The sequence below is a fragment of the Trachymyrmex septentrionalis genome, unplaced genomic scaffold (genome assembly GCF_001594115.1).
Source record: "Trachymyrmex septentrionalis isolate Tsep2-gDNA-1 unplaced genomic scaffold, Tsep1.0 scaffold70, whole genome shotgun sequence".
NCBI classification, from domain to species: Eukaryota; Metazoa; Arthropoda; class Insecta; order Hymenoptera; family Formicidae; genus Trachymyrmex; species Trachymyrmex septentrionalis.
Genome location: NW_017305885.1, coordinates 1712496 through 1724733, shown reverse-complemented (window position 1 = coordinate 1724733; position 12238 = coordinate 1712496). Strand labels below are relative to the sequence as shown.

Here is a 12238-nt window from a genome sequence, read left to right as displayed (position 1 = left end):
TAAAATATTTTATATTTAAAAATTATAAAGTCGTAAGAATTAATAGTGAATAATAAATAAATTAATAAAATTTTCATTAATAGAAGATTAATTCTCCGATTTTGATAATTATGAAAATTGTAATGTAGGAGAAATGCGTCTTTTTGGATAACTTAGATATAGAGCAAGTACGACGCGTTTACTCTTGAGCTTGTATTCGCGTCTATAGTGTTTCGAGTTAAGGAACTTTGCTTCGAAGTAAACTGTAGATCACGGATGTAATACTGTATCGACCGATCTGTTTCCAGCATCATCAATCGCGGAAAACTACTGCACTCCGCAATGAACTCGCTTCACAACTTCGACCGGTCTCTAGACAAGTTCTTGGCCTGGTTGAGTGAAGCGGAGTCTTCGATGGAGGGATTGGAAGCGGAAGCCGATCGACTGGGTGGACGACGAGACCAGGGCGCGCTCAGACGACCACAACATCAGCTTAAGGTAAGATTGTCACGTTCACACAAATTTCACGACAAGTTCCGACACGGAATATTCTGGTAACATAAGTGTTCTAACCTGATGCAACACATATGTTCAATGTTGTAAGACGAAAGATTGCTCATTTTTTAAATTGCTCGAGATGGACATATTTCGTAAAAAATAAGAAACGATATAATTTTCTTTATTTAATTTTTTTATCTTTTTTTATGATTGAAATATATGTATATCTCAATCATAAAAACTATGTATATATATTTTTTTTTCTTTATGATTTATGTATGTGATAGAAAAAATATTACATATTTAAATATTTATTCACAAGCGTTGTAATTGATAGATTAGTTTGTTGCAATTTTGACGGTAATACCGAGTGGTTATATGATCAAACGCGTTCTAAGAAGATCTTTATTAGCGTTGCAAAAGACAAAGGAAATCGCGTGTATGCGCACGTGTTATGCGCTCTAAAGTAGGCATCATAGAGCGTCGCTAGAGTAAATAAAACTAATAGTTTTTTAAATCTCGACTCTCACGTTTAAAAATGTTACAAAATTTCAGCATTTATCATATTTAAAGAGTTTAAAAAACATCTTATTTAAAAAATTGGTGCAAAAACGGGATGTACGAAAACCTGTGAATGCAATTGCATTGCAAAGTGAAAACTCATATTAACAAAATAATATTCAAATATAGATCTTCTTTTTGATATTTAATTTATATGTCGTCTTGATTGTAACAAAATTTTGCTAAGTTTTACATTTTAATAGAAAGAAAAAAGAAAAGAGATTTTGCTAGAACAAACAATTAAGTAACAAATATTTAGACAATATATGATATTTAGATATTTTATAAATATAATTTTGGATGGATATTTATATCTAATATATAAATATTTATTTTTTATATTATTTGATGATACTGCGATTTTTATTTATTATGCAGTTTAAATCTATTTTTTGATATTTTAAATTTTATTATTATAGATTGCAATATATGTGACATGTCCGCACGATTTTGTTAAAACATTTAAAATTTGAGCTGGATACAGATTTGAAATTAAACTTTGTTGGACCATCAAAATAATGGATACTTAAGCTGGCTGCTAGATTGTCCAAACTTTTTGCAGCATTGCTCATGTTTGAGTTTTGCTACATAATTATTTTGATGAGTTGGTAAAATTATTTTCAGATTTGTATCTGAATTTTTAAATACTCTAACAAAATCATTGTATCCGTGTATGCAAATTTATACAAATTGATACGAAAAAATGTAGCATAAAAATGTTTTGCCAAGCAGGACATCCAATTTTTTATTATGCGTGAATTTCTCACTCGAATAAAAGTGAGATATAATTCGCTTAACGTGATAGTATCCGTCACGTTGACTTCTGATCTCTCTACGTTGCGCATCTTCCGTATGACCAGTTTTGGAGTTCCGACCGATTGTTACAAAAGCGTATCGAAAGTATCAGACAGGGTATCGATGTACCCATTAAAAAGAAGAAATTTGGTATTGAGTATCGATATAATGCGGTGACCGGCCATCAGTCTTTTCACGCGGTGTTTTCCGCTTTATATACGATTTCCAGAGCGTGAAGATTTAAATTTTCGTACGCCACGCGCCCGCTCACGGTTGTTTTTTCGTCGCGTTGACGCATCCGGTAAATTTCTCGCCGCAACTAGCAGCCATTGCATTCACGTGCTGTGATTTAGTTACCCTGTAATTTTGCATTTGAATCGGTTGCTTTTCACGCGACACATGATGTTTTTTATCGGTACGTTACCGATTTTTTTACGGCCATTGAACGTTTCATTAATTTGCAAGTGATCATTCCCTTCGTTCATCATGGTAAACATAAAGCAGCGATATATGATGCTCGTGGAAGATAGAAAATAAATTTTTCACGATTGCTGTATTTATTAAAGTGAAAAAAATTGGAAAAAATTTGATACATTTTTGTTATTATTCTTTATGTGATTACGAATTTTTATATAAATATAAAACACGATCAAAAAGATCGAATGTAAACTTTGCTATTTATAAACGATAGATCGTGCGGTAATAGAAATCGAATTAGATATACACAAATAGATATACAAAAATTAGATATAGAAAATGAGTAGTAATAATTATCGAACGTTGAACATATAATATTTTAATGAAACTGCGTAATTAGGTACATGCTGCATGTGGGAGAGAATTGCTTGCAAAATTGATACTGATGTATTGTACTCGGATTCAAACTGATATTATATCATACGCGGCCAATGTAATATTTCTGCTTGTACTTCTATAGTTATGAAATTCGCCATTTTTAGTATTGAATTATAAGTACTTGCGTAAATGTGACTAAGGCATTCGCGAGGATCATTATATTGTAATACTTTTCCATAATTATTGACAGATTCGTTCCCGTTTACAATCTTCTTACGTTCTATTTGCTCGTCGAGACAGCACTAATTATTAACAGAAACAAGCACGATTACCGTTGGTGAGCTGGACTTTGATCGATTGCGTGTAATATTTAAGAGCAAACGATCCACCATCGAGTAAGGAGCTTATTGTGTTAGTTTCTTGCATTTTAAAGGGAAACGCCGGCGAAAGATCAGTTTAGAGTGAACAAAATTCAATGCTAAATTCATTACTAGAGTCTATTAATTTTACTGTTAGCTATTTATTGGTTAATGTTCTGTTTGATTTGATTATTTAATTTTTAAATTTTGATCATATTCTTTTGGGAAAATTGAGTTTCAGTAAATTATTGGAAAAATTATTAGTATTACTTTAATATATGATGCATATTGCACTTTATTGAAATATCTATACATTTCGTTTTATCGAGAAATATTACATTTTCAAGAGTATTACATCACATGTACTATTATTAAATAAATTTTTCGTAAAATTTAATTTAGATAATCTCTCTTAAATTTTAAAGCAATTTAGCAAAAATGCTTTATTTTAAATGCGAAATCCAATTTACTACGATATCTATTATATTATTATATATATTACTGATATATATTATATCATTATATAATTAAAATTCGGTATCACATTTAGAACATGTCACATTAGAATTATTCGGAGTCATTCAGAATATAGCGATATTGAGATCCTTTCATATTGATTGCTAAAATTAGGGTTCGCGAATATTCAGGTATTTTCTATAAAAAAAAAAACTTGAATAATCTATTAATCACTAATCAATAGGGAATCTACAATGCATTATTAAAATAATCGATCGCTGATAACAGAATTACTTCGTATTGCTAGTAAACGATTAATAATTATTCTTTTTATTAATTTTTAATCATACTTAATGACACGTAATGCACAATTTATAATGCTCAATATTGAGTATTAGAAAATTCAACGATAATTAATGAATATTACAAGATCATAAGATATGAAAGAATTATTTTTTGTATGTTATATTAATCGGTAATCCTTCTTGCATTATATATTTTTTGTTTGGTTTTTCAAATGATGAATATTGTACTATTTGATGTACACATATATCCAATAAATGACAGAAGCATAATTTATAAACTGTAATTATTAGCAATGTGGAAATAGCGGTTATTTGATAAATCGTATAATAACTGATTGGAATTTATTATTCGATCTGTCATATCCATCAGTAGTTAGTTACAGTATTGTACAATATCCTGCTGTTCGATAGCTCATGTGATAACATGAATATCCAAAAGTAATCAACCATATTATTTGCTTCGCAATGCAGTTATCTTTACAAATATTCATATTGTATTTTTTTTTAACTGAAATAATTTTATAGTACTTTTTTAAATATGATAAACGCTAAAGTTACGTGTTAGAAACAATTACGAGCTGGCAATTATTATCTCAAGCTTATATTTTTATTTACTATACACGCGAGTTGATGTTCATGCTAATGTTCCCGTATATAGAGCAGAATATCGCGAAAAAACTTGTTATCACCTCTTGTTTCAATGAGTCGCGTAACGTTGAAGCCTTTTTTCCTGGTACATCGCGTTTTCATGTGGGAACCATGCTGGTCGTATCATCTGGTACTCGAGACTAATTAACTCCAGGGAGCGTGCCCATTTTAGTCTCGCTAAACTCTTTGTACCTCGTTGACACAATTTCGGAGTTATTTGTATCTATAGCAGTAATTTATTTCGAGTTCATTTCGCCGTTTATGGAACTCAAGATTTAAAGATGTATATTAAATCGAGCCGAAGTAAAACAGTTCTGCTCTACAGCTCTTACTCGGTCGTTTATTTATATACGATGATAAATATGGAAATTGAGCGGTGGATAAGTAGAACGCTTTTTCTCCCTTTTGATTGTAAAGCTGTTTTCATTGTTTTATACGTTCGTTGCTCTCGCAGCGAACAAATTAGAAACGAACATCAAATGCCGTTTGCAATTTCTGCGAAAGCTAACGAACTTTAACTAAAAGCAGTAATATACATTTAAACTGACGACAGAAGGAATCATAGAGTTTGCTGAGCAAAACCAAGATGCATTGAATTTATTTATACGTAATGCTGATTTTAATATTTATATGTAATGTTGATTTTAATATTTTTATTGGTAATGTTCGCAGTACAACTTTGAAATATAATGCTGAAATATGTCTAAAAATCTTATATGTTATACTCTTAGTCGATGTCGCTTTGTTCTGATATTTGAAATAAGCCAAAATAATTTTCCTCTCAATTCCGCATATCCACGTTAAATATACTGCAATACAATTCTGAGGAATAATCCATAAGGTCTGTCAATGTATCGCGCACATATTTGCGGCCAAACTATTGAACAGTCGATATTTCTTGAATATGGTAGTTGCTATTAGTTTCGCAACGACGCTGTTCTGTATCATAGTTTACAAACGCGATTTAACTAATGAATTATCGACCAACGTCCCGTTCGGGCGTAACTTATGTATGCATTACTTGTTCATATCTACTTCATGTCTTTCGGCAGTACATGGAATTTCTATTATTGTCGAAAGCACGTTTTTTCTCTCTGTTTAAACCACACTTTATTGGCTCTAGCTGCTACTTACGTCGATATTACGTCGTTCAACGACTGAATATTGGACTGAATATCCCAGAAACTAATTATTTCTACTTTTACGGCATTATTATATAGGTATACATTTTATCTAAGCTTTTCAGATATGTTTGTGTGAGCAATTATAATCTACATTTTTAATGATTATTATCTTTGTATGACAATGAGAAGCTTTCTGTAAAAAGCTGCAATTTATTTTATTAAAGTATCAAATGTTCACTTCATTTTATTAGAGAGATAAAATATACGCATTTAAGTTTCTTTCAAATTACGAGCCCTTTGACATTGTTCAACATCAAAGAGATATATCTCGGAACGAGATATTGCACATTCACGATTTATGAATTGCAAATTACATTCGTTGCTACGCGATGTCTCATGTTTCTAACATTTGCGAAGCGCTCGATCGGACTTGCTCTACTGAAATGAGGAGCTTTGCACGTGCTTCAGACTTTTGCACTTCTTTTAACTTTATTTGAGACTTCTCTCATTGTGCGTCACATCGGAATTCCACTGCTTTTAGGAATCGCCTATACGGAAAATAGAGAGCATCGATCGGCAGAATAACGAGGAGTCGCTTACGTGACCCGGACTTACGTTTCGCCTTTAGATGAACAAAGAGAGTACAGCCCTTTCTCATATTCATGGTAAACACGGCACGCTCCGCTTCGTTAGATCAATCCTGCCGTGGCTAATCCGCTTTAATGCAATTTCACGTGGTGGCTCTCTTTTTCTTTATCGTAGAGCCATGTACTCTATGAGTCGAGTCTCCGCTGTCCCTGCGGTAAAGCCTTCGTACTTACGCGTCATTAATGTTCAGAACCGTGATTTATCGATGCATCGGTGTCGATTTTCGAGAAAGAAAGAAAACGAGGCACTTCGTATGATTAGCTGTATTTAGTCAATTGAGATAATTTGAATCAATTACCAAGCTATATTTTACATTAGACTATGATATTTTTTTGTAAATAATATATTTTATGTTATTGCAAAGATTTGTTTATCTTTATTTACAGCGCGTATATACTGTTCAAGTTTAAATCTGATTAATTGTTACATTTGTTCTTTATACTTTAAAATAATTCTACTTTTCTTGAATATATTATAAAAATGTTATTCCTTCTCGCTTTCATACTCGTAATTGCGCTTATTCGAAATTAATCGAATTACTGAGGAATGAAAACGTTCTTTTTTCGTGTTCAAGTGTAATTATACATATTTTACTACTTTAGGATTAACTGTCAAATTTTGGAATTGTAGACTCAACTGTCGGATTTGACTTTTGTTCAAAAGTTACTTTGATGTGATTAATTTTGCATGCGGTATTATCCGATTGGATTCATTTTCTGCGTGCTTAACGTATAATTGTCAAGGTTGACTAAAAGGGTGTTAAATCTTCGCGGTTCAGGTCGCGATTGGCGAAATGGCGGTGTATTGTCGTGGTCCCGAAGGTCACGGAAATACGGAAGAATGAGTAAACCGAGCCAGCCACTTTCCCTTTCTCGCTTCATCGCGCCAAACGCAGCCAAACGATCGATAAAACGCTTCCACCGTCGGACGGTCGAGCGCCGCGACGATAATATTCCCCTTCTAATAGCCATTATTCCATTATATTATGGCGCTTTTCGAGATCCGACGCAACGGGAGCTTTGGCGTTCCGTGCATTGCATTTTGGTCATGTCGCGAGAGAAATAGTACTCTGGAGAAAATTTACGACGAATTTACATGCGCATGTGCTCGCGGATATGCATGTACGCCGCCACGCCTCCAGACTTTTCCCAGTTAGAATCTCATTCTAAAATATCAGAGACCGTGTCCTAAACATTTTCTGGAGTCTTGTGACACTTGCGAAATTAATTCAGCTTTATAAACATGAAACATAAAAGTGATGTTTCAGCTTAAGAATATAGATATGTTCTTTTGTGACAAGAATAATAATTTAAATGTGATTTTTTCAACTTAACATAAATTTTAAAACTAATAAGCGAAAAGACTATATTTGGTCAAAACGGATTTGAAAGCCTTATAATATTTTTGCGCGAATTTTTGTATGCCATTTCCAGTTCCAGTAAAATGCATGCTGATTATTTGTCAATCTTAAAGCATAGATTTAAAATGAAATTCAAATAATATCACAGTTTGTTTAAACTAAAAATCGTAAAATTATTAATATTATTAGACATCAAATCTCACTTTGACCGCCTTCTTAGATATTTGCTCTTTTAGAGATTTGTATCAGTTTTACTTATTTATTACTACAAATTTTAAGCTTTTATTTTCTGTATGTATATCGCTTTAAAAATTTGCTTTGTTTGTATTCAATAACGTCATTATAAATCGTTTGAAGCTTATTTTCCCTAATGACTATGTCGTCATTTTGTGCATCCACAATAAAATTATTGAACAACTGACGATAGCTTAGGGGTCGCGTTCACCGGCTTATCCTTTTTTAATGGTTCCGTGCACAAAGCGGCATTCCTTCTTTTTCAAGGGAGTAGTCTCTCGCAACAGGCTGGTCGGTGCAGCCAAACTACCCCTGCTCAATGAGGAAACATGATCTAAATCATCCGTCGTCACAAAAGATACACGGTCGTCGTGTGCTCGCAAGCATGATGAAAATAAAAAGCGAAAGTCGTAGATTATAGAATTCCGACAATGAGAAAGAGAAGGAAAGAGAGAAAATTACAGTATCGTTAAGGCCGGATGTAATAGAAACGAACGTATGAGGGTGAGCTGTTCGTCGGGTTTTTCTATTAAGGGATGAAATTTGAGAATAGAAATTTAATTTTCTTGCTGTTCGATAATATTTCTCTCTATTGTTCAGAAAATGTCAAATTCTGTATGTACAATAAATATTTTTCAATTCAATTTTTCCATTAACTTTTATGAAAATTTTTAGTTTTAGAAAATACTGAAAAACTTTTTAAAATGATGAAATATGTCCAAGCAGAGTGATATAATAATTTGACAGTTAATAGTTAAAAATTATATTAAATAATGTTTTTTAAATATTTCTTTGTTCTCTTTTAAATTTTTTAATCAAACTAATTCCGAATTCTTAATAGTTAGAAATGGGGTTATGAGAAATCATTAATATTTTATTATCGCGAATTATTTATGAATCTATTTATATCGTTGAGATTAATTAAAATAACACTTAATTTCGCAATAATTTATTTAATAAAATTAATTTAAATGTAATATTTAGAAGAAAAATGTATAATCTTTACGTTTTTATTATATTTAGCTTTTCTCAATTCTTATAAATAGAACATACGTATCTACTCATTCGCCACGAACATTCTCACCCCCAATATGTAATTTAATAAAATTTGACACAAGGGGTTGTTTCCGATCGAAATGGTACGCGCATGCGCTTTAAGTTCACGTAGATGGCGGCACCTTTCCATCCACCCCTGCAGTTCCATGGTCGGTAATGCAGAATGTTCGTCCACCCTAGTTTAGGGGTGTTTCTTAACCAGCAAACTACGTTTGTACCGACAGTTGAAATTTCACGACATTTGGTATTATATCTCCTATAACTTAGCTGTTATCGATACGTTAGCTGAGTGAGAAGTCTCTCCTATGATTTTTTAGAGTGCAACCTTAGGTATCTCCAAACTTGCTATGGTAAATGCGACGTAGTAACCAATTTATCGTTTGCTGATTGAATCTCAAGCAGTCGGTTTAAATTTGTCTCAAATGTAATGTTTATTGTTATAATAAAAAATGATAAACTGCAAGCATATTGAAAAATAAATATGAAAATAGTGAATAAGTCATTTATTGATTTTTATTAAGTAAATTAATTGTTACAAATGATTTTACTTGAAAATTATTTCTATATTTCCTCTTTTGTAAAATGATAATATCTTTTGCAAAAATAATTGCACAACTTTTATTACTTGTGAGATATATGTTTAAAACAATAATGTATTATTTTATTACAAAATAATGAGCAAATGACAAGATGTACAGAGATTAATTTATGCAACGTATACATAACAAAAAAAAGTCTTATTACTAAATTATATATGCATGCTAATATCCTTTGCTATTGATTATCAAATAAGTTTTGTAATTTAAAAAAATATAGAACTTTTCTTGTATATCCATTCATTCTCGAAATATAATCTACACAGTGTACTTTAATATTACTTCTGATTAGCATAAAGAGAAATTCAAGATATCTCTCGTTCTTTCAGTTGTAAAAGAGATAAGAAAAGTCTTATCACGGCGATTCAGGAATCGCTCGATTTAGACAGCATCACCTAAAAGTCACGATATCACGATATCTTGTTCCGATGTAACGATAAAGTAGTGCAGCAGCTTTAATTGTACAGCTATTTCGGCAAGTAGCTACGTATCGTGAACTCATAGTTAGCACAGTGTAGGATTCTAGCACTTATCCTCGTTTACAATATTCCTATAAGTTTCTATTTTTTGTGTATTATTATTTTTTTTTAATTAAAAATACTGCATTTCGTTCGTCGTTTTCATGGAATCTGAGCAAAGGTTATTTCGCATGACATTGCCATTGTTCCACGCAGTTCCTTCGCTCCCACGGGATATCTCGTATTGAGCTGATTGTGTTTCCGTTCTTCCAACAACGGATCCATGATTTATTCTGCGGCCGTGTCGCGGAAATCGTGTTACGCTATTGATTTGAGTTATTTCACCTCGTCCCTCGTTAGGCGAATATATGCGAAAGCACCAAGAGATCGCAGCCAATATTCGAGCGGACGCTAAGTTGTCAGTTACGCTACGTTTGCGCCGTACCAACGGCATTAATTTTGACTGAGCAATAATTCTGGGATTTGTGATATGTTGCCCAATAACGATTGCTGACATGCCGCTTGCTAATTCTCAGTTCAGTAGTCAGTAGTTTTTCCTCGTTTTACCGATATCTATACAATAAATAATAGATGGTCGTTAAATTTCAACACAAAAAGAATAGATCGAACAATTTTTTTCAAAATGAGAATAATATTTTTACCTGCAGATTAATTTCAAATGATCAGACATATACACTTTGTTAATTAAATTCTATTCTGTAATATATTTGTTGAATAATCTAGCTATTGTATCATTGATTATAAAAAAATCTGTTGGGATATAAATTCTTTGTATTAATTGAAGAAGGACGTACTTCTTAACGCAATGTTTATTTTATTGTTGTAAAATATTTAAAGCGTTCTTTTATCGTTAACAAACTTATTTTTATTTTGTTATAAATTGAATTTAATGACATAAATGCTTTTAGTCATTAATATATGTTATTTAATTTTCATTAAATACGCATTGTTAAAATGCGAGTAGCTTTACTGACTAACTTTCAGATACTCTTAATTAAGGAGGTTGTCAGCAACTGCCTGTGCGTGTTGAAACTTCTTCTCGCGCATATCTCGTTATGACACCGTCATCGTACAGAGATGACGCGCATGGAGTACATGTGTCACATGAAGAAGAATTTGCATGCACGAGAGGAACATAATTATCTATTAACATAGTGGCATGTACAACGTGAACTAAAGGATCCTTCATTTTTTCTTCTTTCGCTCTCTGAATTTGTTCTCTTTCGTTTCTGCGGAATTCTTTCGGTAATCAGACAAATCCGATAGTCCATAGTTTCATGTCGCGATATTAGGTTTGTTGCACCCCGAGGGATATACGAGGGTTATCGAGATAACGTTGCGTGCAGATGCCGTTGTCTGGCGGCTTGTACATTGCCGAGCAACTTTACAATATCGTCTCGTACTTTCACCGTACAACGGCGTCATGTGTATCCGTATACGATACGCCATCTTTGTATTGTAGATACGGTATCAAGTTTCATGTCCGTGACAGAAACCGCTGCTTTTGTACGCCTACGTATTCTCAATTGAGAGAGAAACTATCACATTAAACAGATAAAAAGCAACTGTTAAAAGGAAAAAATTAATAGTTTAAAGAATGTTATATTAAACAACTGTAATAAGTTGATTATTAAATAATTGTAGTAACAAACTTATTTTTATTAATTATAGTAACGAGCTAATTTTCGCACACTTCGTAGCGAATGCTTTTAATTTTCGTTTACAACGACTTCGATGTTTTGGTATAAAAATTCTTAATAATTTTTTCAATAATAAATCACTAAATTTTTTTCTGAAGAAAACGACTATTCTATTGATTTTTTCAAACACAAAAAATAATCTTGTACTTTATGATATTTATTTCTTTTTTTATTTCTTTTACAGTTTGCGCTTTATAAAAGACACAAACTGTAAAATTTATTCTGTTAGATACTTTATGAACGCAGAAAGAATTTTTTAAGAATTACTTTGCACTACAATCCTATTTAAATTTTATAGTTTGTTGACAGTATAGATATATGAAGAAATTTAAAAAACTTGCACACAACGTATTATCAGATAAAAGAGATTTAGAAAATTCAAGTCAAGCGGAATCTAGTGCGATTACACAAAATAGGTAAAATCTTCTTTTGGGCGCAAAAGCAGGTCAACCTTGTTCCTTTGAAGAGTCGACATCTTGAAATTTCGCGACGATTTTCATGTGAGGTGGCATTCAAGAGATAAGAAATCTCGGAAAAATCTGAACACTTACTTGACTATAAACGTAGACGTTTTCTGAGAGAAAGAGAGAGAGAGAAAGAAAGAGAGAGAGAGAGAGAGAGAGGGGGGTGGGGGAGAGAGAGAGA

General features: G+C 32.2%; 1 protein-coding gene across 9 annotated transcripts in view; it reads left to right on the top strand.

Annotated features, from left to right (window-relative positions):
- LOC108753686 (dystrophin, isoforms A/C/F/G/H) overlaps positions 1-12238 on the top strand; it is a 456309-nt gene that overhangs the window by 176884 nt on the left and 267187 nt on the right. For all 9 annotated transcript variants that reach the window (XM_018495515.1, XM_018495513.1, XM_018495514.1 and 6 more), the window contains one exon: positions 288-477. In XM_018495515.1, the coding sequence (XP_018351017.1) occupies positions 288-477 (190 nt within the window). The remainder of the gene's footprint in view (positions 1-287; positions 478-12238) is intronic.